General features: G+C 48.6%; 4 protein-coding genes across 4 annotated transcripts; 2 read left to right on the forward strand and 2 right to left on the reverse strand.

The window, feature by feature from the left end:
• The first annotated feature begins 3,427 nt into the window (after nt 1-3,427).
• On the forward strand, nt 3,428-4,537 carry LOC112873254 (dof zinc finger protein 3-like). The gene has a single exon (XM_025936254.1). It carries the CDS (start codon nt 3,428-3,430, stop codon nt 4,535-4,537), a length of 1,110 nt encoding a protein of 369 aa, XP_025792039.1.
• A 3,551-nt stretch (nt 4,538-8,088) lies between these two features.
• LOC112877904 (mitochondrial import inner membrane translocase subunit TIM17-2-like) lies at nt 8,089-8,793 on the reverse strand. Its single transcript, XM_025942277.1, has one exon. It carries the CDS (start codon nt 8,791-8,793, stop codon nt 8,089-8,091), a length of 705 nt encoding a protein of 234 aa, XP_025798062.1.
• A 3,645-nt stretch (nt 8,794-12,438) lies between these two features.
• Nucleotides 12,439-13,067, forward strand: LOC112877759 (mitochondrial import inner membrane translocase subunit TIM17-2-like). The gene has a single exon (XM_025942120.1). The coding sequence runs from the start codon at nt 12,454-12,456 to the stop codon at nt 13,054-13,056; it is 603 nt and encodes a 200-aa protein (XP_025797905.1). The 5' UTR covers nt 12,439-12,453; the 3' UTR covers nt 13,057-13,067.
• Nucleotides 13,068-13,499: 432 nt separating this feature from the next.
• LOC112876861 (cytochrome P450 90A4-like) lies at nt 13,500-17,415 on the reverse strand. Its single transcript, XM_025941041.1, has 7 exons — nt 16,690-17,415; nt 16,309-16,590; nt 15,708-15,794; nt 14,670-14,748; nt 14,468-14,574; nt 14,169-14,308; nt 13,500-14,030 (listed from the first exon to the last, which is right to left on the reverse strand). Exons 1-7 carry the CDS (start codon nt 17,407-17,409, stop codon nt 13,928-13,930), a joined length of 1,518 nt encoding a protein of 505 aa, XP_025796826.1. The 5' UTR covers nt 17,410-17,415; the 3' UTR covers nt 13,500-13,927.
• Between the last annotated feature and the right edge of the window lie 397 nt (nt 17,416-17,812).

The following is a 17,812-nucleotide window of genomic DNA, read 5'->3' on the forward strand; positions in this document are numbered from 1 at the left end:
CGCCGACCTCGACGACCCGGTTCAACTTCGGCTTGTGCCGCAATGTCCGCGCGCAGCAGCGACGAGTTCGACTACTTCGACTTTACGAGGAGGCTCGGTGGCCCGCCAGCGACTACTTCGACTTCACGAGAAGGCTCGGCGGCCCGCCGGCGATCACTTCGACTTCGCGAGGACGATCGGCGGCCCGCCGACGACTATTTCGACTTGTCTTGACTAGAAACTAGACGAGGGCGAGCCTCACAGTAACGACTACATCAACTACTCGTCTCGACTTGAAAACTAGTCGGAATCGACTTCGACTAGTCGAGCTTCTTCAACAAACCATCGCAGCTCCATCAACGAGCTCCATGGCTTCGTCGACATTCGTCCACAAATCAAGCTAAGTGATTTATACCTTTTCCGACTTGTTCTTCACAAGATCGGCTACCTTTTTGGGTGCGCCTCTCGACGGGCATGAAACTCTTGGGGGCTACACCATGATCGACTACTTATCCGTGTACATCTCTCGATGGGCATGAAACCCTCCAGAGCTACACTTCGCCGACTACTTATCCGTGTATGACTCTCGATGGGCATTGAAACCCTCCAGAGCTACACTTCGTCGACTACTTTTTGCACAACGCGCATTCATTCTATCGCAATGTTGACTACTTTTGCTCACTGCGCATCCTCTTTGTCACATGACGAATACTTTCTACTCGTTGTTTTCCTCTTAACGGTCGCTAATATACTCGAGTAGCAAATGCCTTAATCCGTGAAACCTTTGAGTCTCCAGTCATGACCTAAGCGACCCGTTCTATATGAGCGAAGGCTAGAGACCTAAGCGACTTGTACATGCTATGGGCGAAGGCTAAACTGGGACTGGATGAACATAATGGGTGGACTATTCGGGAGATTTAAATGGCCTAAGAAAGAATTCGACACAGCAATTTTTACACCGAATAAATTTTGGTATCTTCACATTATTACTGAGTGCTACTCGGTATCTTCGCATTATGCTACATAATGTATGCATTGTCTTTTTTCAGATCAAGCTTCGGCAACAACCCTCCAGGCAGCACGGCGTGCCATCACAGTTCCGCTAGTTCCCAGGCTCAGGGGCTGGGCGATACACACTACTCAACATGGCTCCTTCGGCTCTCCTGGTTCATAAGCTCGGGGGCTGGATGCCGCAAAACTACTCGAAGACGACTCATATGAAGACTGAGAGTGCAGAAGAAACACTAAGTCACCGCGCGGTTAAATAAACCAGCGGGAGGCTCAATTCCACTATGCAGAAGGCGAAGAGTTTTTCTCGGGATTTCAAAATAACACCAATGCCACGATTCTTGGATCCTTTTTCTGAACCTAAGGGTTTTGGATTCAAGGCTCGGGGGCTGCAGGATACATGTCATCGACTATTTATTTTCCGAATGTACTCGAAGGATAAGAAAAGAAGATTCAAGACTAATTTGACCCTCAGCTTGATTCTTCGATTCAACCTAAGGCTCGGGGGCTACTCCATATGGAGTGCGATTTTCCATCGCACCCCATACAAAAGAAGACTTGAAGCTATTCGGGGCATGAGCACCTCATAGCCTCGATGCAACCAAGGAAGTACTCGAAGAAGACCTTCAAGATGGAGTTTCAGAAGAAGCCGAAGACTATTTCAGAAGTACTCGAAATGCCTGCAGTACTCGGCTATGAAGAGCTCGGAGGCTTGTCAGGGATAGATCCCCTAGGTACCGCAAGGAAGCTACCCGTGAGGAAAAAGAAGTCCGATTCCTACTAGGATTCCACTGTAATCCTATTACGACTCATACCTTGTAATCCTACTAGGACTCCTACCTTGTAATCCTATTAGGAACCCCGTCCCTGAGATATATAGGAGGGCAGGGATACCTAGATAGGTAAAGAACCAACAGAGAGCAGCCAATAGGCAACTCAACACCCAAGCGCAGAGCGCAATATACAACACACCAAAATAGGACGTAGGGTATTATGCTACTCTAGCGGCCCGAACCTGTCTAAATTTGTATCTTGTGTCCTTTAGTTCACCTTCAATTTCCAGATCCAGCGATCCCTCCCCAAATAATCATCTACTTTAGGGTATCCCTAGGTAGGCCGACGGTAAAAATACCGACAAAGTGCATGTGTTGATGGATTATTATTCTAAACTAATCTAGGTTAGTATGCCATAGCTAGGTGATCGAGACAAAATATTGGAGATAGACAGGGGTGAATACTACAAAGAAGAAGCGGGAAATATAATGTTAAAAAAAGAAGTGGGAAATATAGCCGTACGCTAGCTTGGGAAGGGAGGAGATGCCTAGGTGGAGAAAAAGAAGAAAACAGAGGTTGAAGCCATGAAAACGAGTTACATGCAGCCATCCACCTTATTAGTTACTCTCTTCGTTAGTCTCTTTAATTTTTCCATATACATAATTTTTTTTATGTATCCGGATGTAGCATATACATCTAGGTACATAGCATTTGCTATGTACGATCTATAATTTGGAAGTCACAAATTGAACATAAGAAAAATGTGACGTATGTACCAGAAACATAGACACGCAACTGATTGACGATTCACATGAAGAATGGCAAAATCATAATGAGCATGCTCGCTATTGTGAGATCGACGATGTGGGGCCTATATGCCGCATGAGTAACCAGCCGATCGATGCCGTTGAGCAGCCTGCCGGAGCCATGCCGCCACGCACTTGCAGATGGCCCGGCAAGACTATCAAGACCAACTGTTGGGGTGTTGCACCCTGTAGATACACATACATATACACCAACACGGCAACACAGCACCTCCTGGCCTCAGGCCTTTCAGCTTCCCACAAGCATATGCTCATTTTTTCGCTGTTCTCTAAATAGTCTCACTCATCCATCCTTTTCGCACATCCATGCGATCAAGCTTGGAAAAGGAACCTCTTCTCTCCTGTTCTCTGATCTATATGTTCAAAGCTCACCAGTAGCAAGACAAAAATAAACAGGCCCCCACTATTCTTTTTCTTCTTTTGCTGTGCTCCTCGCTCTCACCCTGTCAACCTCCTCCTCCACCATGCCCTCACTTCTTTCCATCTCCATTCGAGCCTAAAGCTTGCAGCTTGTTGCCCTTCATCAAAATTACTCACCATGCATGCTTGATGCCGTGAGGAGGAGGAAACAGACCACAAAAGAGGACCAATTCTCTACCATGGTATTCTCTTGTGTTCCTGTCCATCCCAGCCTGGAACTAGCATGCAATATAATTAATCATGTGCTTTATCGTATCCATTCCTCACATTTCTCCTCTTTGGTGTCGATCTGTTCTGTTTGGAACGAGCAGCCTCACCATGGCAGGATCGTCCCAACTCATGGCGGCGGTGGCCGTTGCGGCAAGGAGGCGCATTATAGCAAGCAACACCACCAGCTTCCCGGGCCTCCTGGAGCTCCTCCCATGGCTCCTCGGCCTGCCGTGCCAGCTGAAGCCTCCGTGAGCGCTGGTGGTGGTGAATACGCCAGCAGCTCTTGGGTCAAGCCGGGCTGCATGATGGAGCTCGCCAGGCTCGCGAAGATCCCGCAGCCGGAGTCGGGGCTCGTGTGCCCGCGCTGCCGGTCCGCCGAGACCAAGTTCTGCTACTACAACAACTACTCCCTGTCGCAGCCGCGGTACTTCTGCAGGGCGTGCCGGCGGTACTGGACGCACGGCGGCGCGCTCCGGGACCTCCCCTTCTCCAGCAGCGTCCGCCGCCGCCGCCGCAACAAGCCGCCGTCAAACAAGCACGAGTCGTCAGAGGTGTCCAGCTGCTGCGCTTCTGGGAAAGGCGGCAGGGCGTCGCCATCCTCGTCCTCCGGTGCCAGTGCAGTTCCTGGTGGCGGCGGTAGAGCGGCCGCGGCGGCCACGCCCGTCATGCACACGCAGCCGCTGGAGCAGCTGGCGTCGCTGGCAGTGGCAGTAGGTACAGAACGCCACAGAACTGTTGCGTCGAGGCTATGGTTGCCCGCCGGGCACAGCTCGCTGCAGGGTCCCGTGGGCTATCGTCATCAGCTCGGCAACATCACCGCTGGCGTTGCCACCACCATCAGGCTAGAGCACCAGCGGTACCTTCCACAAAGACAGCCCTTCTCTTTCTTGGGCTACGGAGACGCCGTCAGCGCGCCTACATCCGCCGTCGGCCCTCTCGGTGCATCAGACGCCGGCGGCGGCAGCGACACCGAGGCCGGTGGCTTCGCCGGAGGACATACGCTAGCAGCAGCCATCTCCAGGGTGCTCGGACCGGCGGCGCTGACCACGCAATCGGCGTCCGAGATGATGGCGGCGAACCCACCGATACCTTCAACGGAGATGACGGGGACACTGACGACGACGAGCTCGCCGGTTGAGTTCCTGGTGGAGAGCGGCCTTTCTCATTTGCTGGGTAGCGGCAGCTGGCCGGCATGCAGCTACGGATCATGCTCCGCAGGCAACGACAGCGGCGGAAGCACCAGCTGCACGGCCGCTCCGGGCAACTCCGTCTGGCCGGACCCGTCAGGCTTCACCTCCTCGTCTTCTGGTACCATGCTGTGACCGAAGCACATGGACCCGGCTGGCAATGGCTGATCGGTGCTGCAAAAGGCAGCCTATGGCTTAGGCTTAGTCGGCTACGGATGAGTAGTGGTAGATCAAACTAAGGAGCTCGCTAGCTAGAAGTCGTGGTCCAAGGTCATTGGACTAGGGGCTTAGGCTAGGCTAGGCTGCACGGGCAAGCAAGCTGCTGGGTTAATCTGATCTAGAAGCTGTAGGCGGTGGTTTTTACTGTTGCCCGAGCGGTTCTATCTCTTGCTTTTTCACTGCGTCTGCATGCAGCAGGCTACCTCCTCGATGCTGTTCTTGTACTGTTCTTCGTTGGCGTCCACCAGCTGGGCAGCTGGTCTGGTGTTGTCCGTATGCCGCTCCATGCATCTTGGTAAAGTGTCTGCTGTGCTTGAGTTAATTAATAGGCAATGCTGGGTTTCTTAACGACACTATTATCATTACTATTCAGAGTTCAGAGACTGAATTACACAGCAAAGTTGTATGCGACTTTGCAAGTTTGCAGCTAGTTAAAAGACCACGTACGGCAGTCCTTCAAAAAAAAAAAGATCACAACACACCAAAACAAAACAAGAACATTGCAGCTAGTTAAGAGATCAAATTGACTTCTGTAAGAGAAAGGGATCAATTTGAGATTTGACACAGTGACATGCATTGAGATCTCAACTAGAGTTTCACTTCATTGTCTGCAGCATCAATCCGATCCATCTCAGACTGACGACGTTGCCGCCGTCGCCACCGCCAACCCCTGCCCGCTTCCCCTCCGTACCCGAGATCCGAGGCCGGGACCTCCTTGACCACAATGGGCGCGCCCGGCGGGATCCCCAGGAATCCGCGGGGCTCGGGCTCGGGCACATGGCGCTCCGGCTCGACGGTCCCTAGCGGGCGCCCTAGACGGTCCACCGTCGGCGGCGGCCGCGCGGCCGGGACGTGCTCGACTGCCGGTGCAGGCTCCACGGCCGGCTCCGGCTGCGCAGCAGCGACGTGTGCTGCTTGTCGCAGAAGATGCCGTACCAGAAGCCCCTGCCCACCTCGTCGAGGGAGTGCCGGCGGGCGCCCGGGAGGTGCGTGTACGACGGCTCGTCCAGCCAGCCCATGGATACCTGCCGGCCGGCCGACGTGCGCGGCGGAAATTGATCGCCTTTGTGGAATTGGATGCGCACGGCCGTAAAGTTTGTTGGGACTTGGAGAGCACGAACCGTGTAGTCTCGTCTCGTGCCCAAACTTTGAACTCTGTTTCGGGATAGAAAAGTGGGTATCGTGAGAGGATTTGAACCCGGTTTGTGCTCAAGTCGTTTCAGTTCAAACTCTGATGCTTCACGTTCAACTGAGAGGAATTCTATTGCCAACGACAGAACAAAGTTCACAGATCAGAACACAGGAAGTGCCCTGACTCTCAATTTCCCACTTTCAAAATCGAATCACAAGATATACCTACGTAAGGAAAAAAAATACATCTGTAAATTCTTTGTTCCAGTAACTGCATGCTATGAACATCCGCGAACTTATATTCAGCTTGGTGACCTGCATGCGGTCACAATTTTATTTGGTTCTGACAACTAAAATTGTGTCGTGGAACAAAGTGTAAGCTTAATTTTGTCCAACTCTGTCGTCACCTGGCCTTATGAGTCACTTTGAAACTTTCACTTTCAAACTTGCGTAGTGTCCCTTGCAACCAATAGTAGGATGAACTAACCTACACAACATCAAAACATGGAACTTATATTAGCATAAAGGCCAACAGCAAACAGACAGTCAGACAGCTTGGAAAATAGAAACAATCGCATAGCAAACCAAAAATACCGAGGTATGGAATCAACGGCAAGTAAATTAAAGCAAGCAAACACAAAAGGATATACAGTCTCATTCCTCTAGCCATCTATCAAACCACAGTCAGATAAGTCGGGTCGGTGGTACCGTTCCTCGACCCGGAAACGCCGATCCCATCCCGGAAACGTGGGGTCATTTTTGTCCCCGCCTTATAAAAACCTCTCACAAGACCGTACCACGTTTCTCGACTCTATCGACCCAGAAACAGAACTCAAATAAAATAGGCATCAAACCTGAAATCTTACCTTCACTTTTCAAGCACCTGAAAACGCACCTACGCTTAGCACATTGCAGTTTTGTTTCTCAAAAGACAGCCAACTGATTTCTAGTCAAAACATAGGTGTCCTACAACACTTGCAGCCATATTATGAACACTAAGTACTTCCTTGGAAGTTTGTCGAAAATAACAGTAATACTGAGAATTCTGATACTGAAATTCCAACTGGCAGACAGACAGTATAACAGAACATGAAAACACAACAATGGGTAGACTAGAGTTAGGATCCTCATATTCATATGAATATAGCAACCATGTAGGAAGTGTGTCATTTTGGAGCCATTAAAGTATTAGAACTCTTATAGCTAATAGAAAAAATTTCGGCAAACAAAAACGAATAAAATGAATGCATATCATCCCTGATCCAAGCATACCAATGACCAATCAAGAGAAAGCTGAAGAGAGTTCATGCAGGATTGCACCATCATTTACAGTTTAATTTTACACATAGAAATAAAATTCCACCATAACTCTTCACAGTAAATGCAACACCTGATACAGTACATGTAAAGGTATACAGATGGTGCCACTATTGCTTTTTTCCTTTTCATCTATTTCCTATTCTTCTTCCTAATATATATTGTCTAGCAAACCCACGAGTGGGCTCAATCTTCAAAGTTCACACTGGGCAAAAAACTAGTCAGCATACTACCGATCGATATCAGTTGCAGAAGTTAACAGCACAAAGATTATTGCCTTGCGCTAGCCGCTAGGTGAACACTTTTCTAGAGAGCTTGTCAATGACTATGGTTAAGGATGATTGCATCAGCACAGTACCAATGAAGCTAAAGTAGCAGCACCGAACAGTGATGAGCAGGGAAGAAAGAGCAGAGCCGGATAAATAAAATGTAGTACCATTATTCTAATGTTGCAGGATCCTGCCTCTGTGTAAGATAGATTGCAAGTTTGCAACACTGAATAGAGAAGAGGAAACCTAACATCGCGTTACATAACGAATTCACTGCTAACATGTGGTGTACGGGTGTACCCATCAACATACCCTAGGAAAAACAGTGGAACAAACCAAAAACAAAAACAGTGGAATAACAGTGGTCTTACATGGCCCTGGATTAACTAGAGCATAAATCAGAAATGCTGACAGCACATAATTCAGAGAAGTACATGGGTGTGGTCTGTGGTGCAAATTTGCTCATTGATATGGGGACTGCAACTAATCTGCTACTTGGGAGGAAGGAGGAATCAAATGTCACTCTTAAACGGGGTCACTTGGAGAAACGTATGCGTGTAGAAATCTTGACATTGATCAAACAGTGCCTCACACCATCATGAAGCAACTCAAATCTAACAAAGGTCATACCTTTGCACAGTCCGGAATTCATAAGGACCAGCATAGCGACATTCAACAAAACACAATCAAATCAACTACAATCAGACGATACACGAGCCAGCAAAATCGAACAAACAAAACGAACCTTTTTCACTTGTACTCGATGGAGGGAACGGCCGTGGGGGGTAAATCCATCTCCAACACCTCCGACTTAGGATCCCCACCAGCAACCTTGTCCTGCTTCTTCTTCCCGAACAAACCGCCAAGCCACACAGTCGAGTTCGAGGCAGAGTTAGGGACCGGAACCTCCCGAACCGCGATCGGCGGCGGCGGCGGCACTCCCAGGAAGCTAGGTGGTGCGTGCTGGCCAGGGCTAGGTGGTGCATGCTGCCCAGGATCCTGCCCGGGGTACTGCAGCAGTTCCTCCGGCGGCGGCGGGACGACCAAGACACGGTTGAGCATGATCCCGGCGCCCTCGATGAGCGCGAGGAGGGCGGCGCCGATGGCCGCGGACGTTCCGCAGGCGAGGAGGCCCCTGCGCAGGGCGAGCGTGGCGCCGGCGCCGGCGCCGGCGGCGATGGAGTTCCAGGGGTCCTCCTTCTGCCGCGCGTAGACCAGGGCGCAGTCGAAGGTGGAGAAGAGGCTGCCCCAGATGGCGAAGCTGCCCCCGACGCGCGGCGCGTTCATGCGGACGGCCGTGGCACCGCCCGCCAGGCGGTGGCCGTTGGGGGAGTTGTAGAGGCCCTTGGCGAAGTGGAAGGCGGAGCCGCCCACCGCGCCCATCCCGAAGGAGCCGCCGGCGTCGTCGATGATGCGGTCCGGGCAGGGCTCCCGCGACTTCTCCGGCGTTGCCATCTCCTCCGATCCCTCAGGCGACCCTCGGCGGCCGGGAAAACTAGGCGGGCGGAGACGGCGCGGATGGCGAGATCGCGATGGTAAGGGACGGGCGGGCGGGCCGCGCGGAGGGGACGAAGCAAGCGACGCGGCGGGGAGGAGGGAGAAGGGTGGTGCGTTCGAGGCTTCGAGCCCACCAGTGTTGGGCTGGGTCCACCAGGCCGTTCTTTTTCTCTTTGCACGGCTGGGTTTTGGCCTTTGGGCCTCTGATTCTATTGAAATGGATAGTGTGGATACAATACTGTTGAAAAATGATTACCATAATCCAGTCAGTCATGTTAGTTTTTACCCATGAATGTGGAACATTCTTTAGCTGATATACTCCGCCTGAGCGGCCGTCAGTTGATGCGAGAAAAGTGTTGCCTTTATGTGAAGGACTGTTCAAGAGTGCATGCGCTTAAACTGTACATTTTGTTTACAAAAAAAAAAAGAAGCCGGAGCAACCCGTAAATATTTCTAAAAATAACCCGAACGCTCGAGTCCTAACCTTTTGTTGTGTCGAATTCAGCATGATTGTACTCATTCTAGCGAATAAAAGGGATTGGTCTCAAGAAGAAAAGGAAAGGCGGAATCTTCCGAATAAGGTATCACTACATGCCACCGTGTGATTTTGATCAGGCTGATAATCTGATTCAAAAAATAATGTTTGTTTGGATTATGCCCCACAGGTTATATACGTCAGCTTCCTCCTCTGCTACGCCCAAGCCAAAGAAAAGAATGTTTCGAGAAAACCAATGGTCGAGTGAAGAAAAACATTTGACCATCAATTTTAGGAACATGGTGACTAAATCCGCACTTGTCTGTGAAGAACCCAACTCAAGGGTGGTTGTCCTGCGAGTATAAAAAACAGGGCCGGCCCTGGGCACCCCCGCACCGGGCCTCTAGCCAGCAGTGGGCCCCCTGTTTATATTACACTTAATACATATATTAAGCCAGGCCTAGCCCACGAGGCCACGAGCAGCCAGTCATCAGGCCTTTGCGGTTCCGGAGTCATCAGGCCACGAGGTCCCGAGTCCTGTGCCTTCATACGTGCCTTTTCGGTTCTGGAGTCTGTACCACGCCCGCCGCCTTTGCCCGTTCCTCGTTACTGGCTTCCTGCGCATACGATCAGTCAATCAGGCGACAGACGACGGATCACGGACGATCGATCGGATCCACGCCCACGCCGCCGTTCCTCACTCCTCAGTTCCTGCGCCTGCGGCCTGCCCACCTGCGGGCCTGCCTTGTGCTTGTGCGCAGCGCGCGGCCTCCGGCCTATCTGCTGTCTACGCAACTATGCCCAGGCATGTCTACGCCGTTCCTGCCGCCCTGCGGTCCACGATCGAAGGTGTGATATCCAATCCAAATCAACCCCTTATCCCTATCTGTGTTTCTAACTATATACGCAAATTTGATTCGATTTTAATCATTGATAATTGTAGGATTAACATCAGTACATCCATCACATGTCGTCTAATAGAATTAGAAAGCATCTATCCGGTAGTGAAAAAAGGAGAAAAAGGAAACATATAGAGGAGTTTAATGCATCGCAAAGAGGTGCTATTCATAAATTTCTGCAGCCTAAAGTGCCTTCAACTTCAAGGAACAATGAGGAATTGGCTATAGTTGTTTGGCAGCCACAAGATGGAGGGATTTCAGAAGAAAATATTGACATCAACAATAATGATAGTGGAAGTGATCATGAGAATCCAGTAGAATATGATTCTGTTGGTGAACAACCATTTTTTTCTGTCGATATTTATGATCCTAGAAATTGGGATACACTTGATAACAAAGCAAGGGATGTTCTAGTAGAAAAGGGGCCTATAAGAGAACAAAACCTTCAATTCCCATTAGATGAGAACTTAGACTTTTTTCATATGCTCATTATTCCAAAGTGCTAAAGAATGGAGAGGTACATGATAGAAAATGGTTAGTTTATTCTAAGCATATTGATAAAGTATTTTGCTTTTGTTGTAAGATTTTTAAATCTAACAACATGAAGAGTTCATTGGCATCTGATGGACTTAGAGATTGGAGACATCTCAGCGTGAGATTGAAAGAACATGAAGGCACTGTTGAGCATAAAATTAGCATGAACTCTTGGAATGAATTAACGATGAGATTGAGCAAACAAGAGACAATTGATAAAGAACTGCAAGGGCAACTCAAAAAGGAGATATTTGAGTTTGTTAGAGAAGTGGACAGCTATCCTAATGTTGTCATTGCTTATCGAATCTTGTTTACTATGCCTGTGACTGTCGCATCAGCTGAAAGAAGCTTTTCGAAGTTGAAGCTATTGAAGAATTATTTGAGGTCAGTAATATCTCAAGAAAGATTGAATGGTTTGGCAACCTTGTGCATTGAGAAGCAGCTATTAGATGATATTGATATTGATTCTATCGTAACTAACTTTGCAGCTAGGAGTGTTAGAAGAAATATTTTTAAGTGATCTTTATATTGTAATTTTTCAATTGCTTTTACGATTTGCTATATAGTTGGAATTGATATATAAATTTGCTATATTTGTGGTAATATTTGTGGTCAATGGGGCCTCCATTTTTTCCTGCACCGGGCCACCAAATTCCCAGGGCCGGGCCTGATAAAAAAAGGGTGGTTGTCCCTATTTGAGGGCTGGGGATCTTGGACCTGGATTTGTTTAGCAGAGCTTTACAACTGAGATGGCTCTGGTATTGCATCAGATAGGTCTTGGGTAGGCACTGAGCAGTCAGTCGTCAGTGAATGCTGTTGCTAGACAATTACTTCGAGAAGTACAGTTGTCACACTAGGAGATGGAGCAAAGGCCAGTTTCTAGCAATCCTCTAATGGACCTCTTTCCTAACCTGTTCAAACTAGCATGGCGTAAAAATAAAACAGTTCGTGAAGAATTGGTCAACCTCAATTGAACTAGAGGACTGTGGAAGATGCAAACTACTGAGGAGATGGCAAGCTTCGTGAAGCTTTGGGACAACTCAGTGCCGAGCTAGACAAGATTACATGGAGGTGGACTGTGGATGGAGCATATACTGCAAAGTCGGCCTGTAATGCACAGCTCCTGGGGTCGTTCAGTGAGTTCGGGACTTCAATTTGGAAGGCGGACTCCGCGAAGGGAAGCATAAATACATGAGAACATATCTACGATGATCCCTTACCAAATCTGTCTCATACGGCTTCTAAAAGGAGGGTGGAGGGAAGAGGGAAGGACAAATTTCACTAGAATGAGTTTGGCCCAATTTTAAATAGTTTCAATGAGTAAATCGAGTCTACGTTTTATATAAGAGACCTAAAAGGACAAAGTAGATTGTTCTAAATGAATTCTGTATCTATCCTTAAGCTGTAGGCATAAGCATTAATTGGCCTGGCTTTTCCTTTCCTTTGTAGGCCCCGGCCCAACACCAGTACAATTGCATGCAAGCCTCCTATATCGACGAGACGATCACTACAAAGTAGAAACAAGACCCGGCCGTCCCCGCGTGCTTCGTCCCCTCCGCCCCCAACTTGTCTTCCAAGCCAGGGTTTCGGCCGCCGCCGCCGTCCGCGAACCGACGACCCAGCAGCGGAGGCCACATGGTGAGCGCGTCGGACATGAACCGCGCGCCGTGCCCGTACCGCATCCTCGAGGACGCCGGCGGCTCCTTCGGGATGGGCGCGGTGGGCGGCTCCGCCTTCCACTTCGCCAAGGGCCTCTACAACTCCCCCAACGGCCACCGCCTGGCGGGCGGCGCCACGGCCGTCCGCATGAACGCGCCGCGCGTCGGGGGCAGCTTCGCCATCTGGGGCAGCCTCTTCTCCACCTTCGACTGCGTCCTGGTCTACGCGCGGCAGAAGGAGGACCCCTGGAACTCCATCGCCGCCGCCGCCGGCGCCGGCGCCACGCTCGCCCTGCGCCGGGGCCTCCTCGCCTGCGGAACGTCCGCGGCCATCGGCGCCGCCCTCCTCGCGCTCATCGAGGGCGCCGGGATCATGATGAACCGCCTCGTGCCGGAGGGCATGGTGCAGCACCCTGTGCAGCAGGATGACGGCCAGTACGCCGCGGCCGCACCACCTGGTTTCCTGGGAGTGCCGCCGGCGCCGCCGATCGTGGTCCAGGAGGTCCCGGGCGCTGAGGAGCATGGCCCGCCGACTGGATGGCTTGGTGGATTGTTCGGGAGGAAGCAGCGGGACAGCAAGGTTGCCGGTGGGGATCGCAAGCCGGAGGTGGTGCAGATGGATTTGCCCCCCACGGCTATTCCCTCCTTCGATTAATCCAAGTGAAAAATGTAAGGTGTTTCGTCTGATTATGCTCGTGAATTGCAGTAGATTTAATATTTTTTGGTGAATGCGGCTGTTAGTTCTGTGCTACTATATATATAAAATTCATTTTACACGCACTTATAGCTACTTCTACGTGTGTATCTCATGATGTATGATGTATTTGACCCGTACGAGGTGTATGCGATCATACTAGACCACCTGTGATGGTATATACTTTAGTTATGTAACCATACATGAAGTATATAGACATACTCATTTTTATATACTAGTATTAATGTATAATTATAATATATTTAAAAAATAGAGATGCTTTTGAAATTTTTTGTACATATCCCTTTGAAGTAGCTTAGAATTAGTATATGAACGTACTTAAAGTGATAAATTAGTATATCAATATGCGCACGGTGGTATTAGAGTAGCTACACGCGAGTGTAGAAAAAACTCGTCCTATATATATCATGTCCTGCCGTGCAAATTAATTAGTGTGCGTGTTATGGCTAATGAGCAGAGTTATCTCTTGGGTGTAGTACATAGTGTCTTGATCCATGCCTATTAAGGTATTGCTATGCTGGCTTACTAAACCCGAAAAACGCATGGATAAGCAGTCGGTACGTATGGTTATGTTTTGAATCACAATTACAAGGTGGTCATGCCTAATAAATGGCACCCTTCATCCTCCCACTCTTTGTAGAAATCATGAAACTTGACGTGACATTCTCCCCTTCTCTCTTCTCTACACGAGTTCTCTCTAGTAGCTCCGTTTAGTCCCTTGGTAAACTGCGGCACGGAGCAACAATTTCTCTCTCCCTGCTTCGTTATTACTATTTATATTGCAAGACTAGCTGGAATCCTTTTTGAGAGGTCAGCTAATAGAGCCAGATCGCAGCCGCACATTGATGGGGTATCCTTTGAGAGTTCGAGTGGTAGGAAAGAAGACAACCTTGTCTTCCTCAGCTTCATCCCAGCTGCAAATCAATTGGTCATCAGGAAAAAAATGTGGTCACCTAGCTTAGGTCGCCGTGCAGTTAAAAAAAAACTGAAACTTTGCCTGTCGACTACAACCAAACAGCGTAGAATCCTGCAACGGTATACATGAAACTAACCTAAAGCGCGTTACAAGATGATGGAGGAAAACCGAGATAACAACTCGCGCAAGCTCATTGCCTGGGCACTGACGAGGGCCACCACCAAAGGGAGTGAACAGGTTGGATGCTGGCACGTCCTGAACTTTACTGTTCTTGCTCTGCAGAACAAACAAATTATCAATACACTGTTAAACATTTTTTGTATCTGCAAACCCTTACTGCGTATGTTTTTGTTTTCATTCAAATGCTGATGGGTAACAAATTTTGTACACCAGTATGTAGGAATCTGAAGGGCGTAGGACTAGTGGACTACGTACCTGCCATCTCCAAGGGTGAAAGGTCCGAGCGTTCTCATAGTGTTCACTGCTAAGGTGCACAGCTCCGAATGAGACGAAGATCTTGTAGCCTTTTGGAACAATATAATCTAATTCAAAACAAAAACATGTTAGTATGAATCAAATCTTCAAAATCGAGAAGTCAAAAACAAAAACAAGAGGGAGATAGTTTGTGCCAAAGTACCTTTGAAATGAATATCGGTGTTTGCTCTCCTCAATACCCCGTTAACAATGTTACCCACACGGAGCGTCTCATTTATCACCTGCGGCAGACATATATGTTATCCCAACATTTTACTATAATCTAGTGAAAACTTCTGGCAACTATTAGCACATATGCTCTTCTTATTTCAAGTGGTTTGTTTATAAAGATAAAAGAGTAAAGTACACCAGCGGTCCCTAAACTTGTTCTAGTATGTCATCTAGGTCTCTAAACTCTTAAAATGCATTTTCAGATCCCTGAACTTGTTCCAAGGTGTCAAATAGATCCCTAATATCTCAAAATGCATATTTAGGTCCATAAACTCGTCCCGCGGTGTCATGCAGATCCCTAAACTCTGAAGATGCTATTTTTAATTTAATATAAATGTTGTTTTGCTACTTTAAGTTAATGAAAAATTCTTTTGCTACTTTAAATTTAATAAAATTGCTATTTTGATTTTTATTGAGAATAGGAACAAATTATCTTAATAAATTTATACAAAGCGCATGCAAAATATAAATAGTTAGTAGGAAATATTCAGGATTAGCATACATATCTCCATGTTAAACGAGAAAACTATAATATGCACCGTTGATATCAAATGATCTAGATTAACCCATGATGTATGATTAATAAGCAGCAAGTTCAGAATTAAAATGGTCTTAGTGGTAAGATTTCTAGATGAATCGGCTGAAAAAATAGTTTAATAAACAGTCCGTTTTGAATACAATTAATTAATGGTAATTTTCAGGGATAAAAATTCACCTTGAGAGTTTAGGGTCCGAAATGACACATTGAGACAAGTTTGGGGATCTGAAGATGCATCTTGAGAGTTTATGGATCTGAATGACACCTCCGGACAAGTTTAGAAATTTAAAAATGTATTTTAAGAGTTTAAAGACCTAGATGACATCTCGAGACAAGTTTGAAGACCGTCCAAGTATTTTACTCAAGATAAAACTTCTAGATGGTGCCTTTTTTGACGCAGTTGTCTTAAAAGTAGGGACTTTGGAATCATACACATTGCGTAAATGCCATAGACTGGTAATCGCTCCATTCCAGGGATTGGTTTTCGCCTTTGCCTTTTCTGATACTGTCATGCTCTTCCTGAAAATTATTTAGCAAACATTATAATAAACTGAACCTATACTTCAAAAGAATAGGGATAGGGCGGCCATGCTAGCAAAGCACAAATATCAGGAGTATATATGAACTTTTGACTTTTGAGGTGACATTCCGTGGCACAATTAATGAAAACTAATGTTGGCAGATAATGGCTATTAATTACTTGACCAGGTACAGAAAAACGTGGCTAAAACCATTTACACCAAGTGAAAACATGTTTCTGGGACCAAGTTGTAGGTACAGTGTGAGTGTGCTACGTTCCAATAAGATTCGCCATTTGACTACAATCAGATAAAGAAACTGACAACAAGACATCATTCAACATTGCTGATAGCCAACTCATTTATATACACACTACATTCCTATATGTAAAAGCAAGGGAATTGGACGTTGACCACAAGCTGGCTGGCAGCAGATGATTTAGTTTCCCCCAATGCAATGCGAATATATAAGGGCACGTTAATATTGTGATGAAACAAGTTTGTGTGATTCGTACCCGGAGTTGTGCGAGCGCGGTTGGTGTCTCGGTGAGGAACTTGACAGCAAGTGTCATGGTAAGCGACGTCGTGTCGTACCCAGCAGCCAGCAGATTCACGCAGAAATCCACCATTTGCTCCATGGAGAAGCTCCCACCATCTGCTTCAAGAAGCAGGTCCACCATGTCCTTCTTCCCTTTCTTGCCCGCCGCCGTTTCCCCATCTGCGCCAGCATCCATCGCCTTCTCGTCCATTCTCTTCCTAACCACCTCCTGCAGCGCCAAAGCAACATTCTTCCTCGCCTAAAATTGGTAAAAATAAAAACACATCTATTAAACTAACAAAAAGATTAATCCACGCACAGAATTGGTGTTAAGAAAGAAAAAAAATAGAACGAGCACCTTGAGGGCCTTGCCGTAGGTTGTGAAAGGGAGAAGCGAGGCCAACGGGAAGGGCAAGGATACGAAGCCGTCGCTTATCGCGTTGAACTCGCGGCGGAGGCTCTCCGACCACGGCCCGGGCTCGATGCCGAGCAGATGCACGTTGACGCTCATGGCGATCTTCCTCGCCTCGTCCACGAGGCGGACGGCCGCGCCAGCTGGCTCCCACTGGGCCACGGCTGCCAGGACGAGGCGGTCGACGCGCGCGACGAGGGGCGGCAGCGCGGGGTAGCCGAGCCGGGCGAGGGCGAGGGCGTGGAGGCCCTTGTGGGTGGGGCCGCGGGTGACGAGCACGGAGCGGGCACCGAGGAGCGTGGTGACGGAGGAGGGGTAGCTGGTGTCGACGACGCGGCCGTCGCCGCTGAGGACGAGGCGGTTGAAGGACGGGTCAGCCGAGAAGACGGCGCGCTCGCCGAGCAGGTGAGTGGTGGACATGGCGCCGTGCCGCGCCACGATGCGCTCGTGGATGAAGAGGTCTGGGTTCGGGAGCCTGTACGCGGAGATCAGCCGCAGCATGTCGCCGAGCAGCGGCAGACCCGTGCTTCCCGGCGGCAGCCGTGCCGCGGCCCTCTCATTCTTCAGCTGCGGCGTGAGGGTAAGGCCTGAGAGGAGCTGTTTCAGCGCCACAGCAAGAAAGATTATCGCGGACACGGCCACAAAGAGCGTCGTGCTCGCATCCATGGCCTTTGCTTGATGTAGGAGATGAGAGCAACTCGTCGTGTGGTTGGACCTGGGGTTTTGAATTGTATTCAACTCCGAAGAGATATATAGAAAGGGGAGCTGGTTCACACGACAACGTTTCATGATCCATTAGCCGCATCGTTGAATACAATTCGAAGGAAAGAATCATTGGAAATCAACTAAAATATCAATCTAATCCTTGCATTGGTTGTTGCCGTGTAGAGGAGGCGCCGCCGCCGACGGCCTGTTGATCACCACTGTTGCTCTGATGGGTGGGTACTGTTGCCCGTCCGGCAAAAAAGCTGGACGTGCAGATCGACCTTCGGCGGATAACCTATAGTTTCTGGAGAACGAACAATGGCACAGTAGGAACAAAATACAGTCCAGAAGCTCCACAATTATT

The sequence above is a fragment of the Panicum hallii genome, chromosome 9 (genome assembly GCF_002211085.1).
Source record: "Panicum hallii strain FIL2 chromosome 9, PHallii_v3.1, whole genome shotgun sequence".
In the NCBI taxonomy this organism is placed as follows: Eukaryota; Viridiplantae; Streptophyta; class Magnoliopsida; order Poales; family Poaceae; genus Panicum; species Panicum hallii.

Coding starts and splice junctions, on each gene's coding strand:
- LOC112877759 (XM_025942120.1), top strand. CDS start 12,454: ATGGGCGCGGTGGGCGGCTCCGCCTTCCACTTCGCCAAGGGCCTCTAC.
- LOC112873254 (XM_025936254.1), top strand. CDS start 3,428: ATGGCTCCTCGGCCTGCCGTGCCAGCTGAAGCCTCCGTGAGCGCTGGT.
- LOC112876861 (XM_025941041.1), bottom strand. CDS start 17,409: ATGGATGCGAGCACGACGCTCTTTGTGGCCGTGTCCGCGATAATCTTT. Junction 15,795..16,308: donor CCGCGCTCGCACAACTCCGG/GTACGAATCACA, acceptor AATAATTTTCAG/GAAGAGCATGACAGTATCAG. Junction 14,031..14,168: donor CATCTTGTAACGCGCTTTAG/GTTAGTTTCATG, acceptor ATTGATTTGCAG/CTGGGATGAAGCTGAGGAAG.
- LOC112877904 (XM_025942277.1), bottom strand. CDS start 8,793: ATGGCAACGCCGGAGAAGTCGCGGGAGCCCTGCCCGGACCGCATCATC.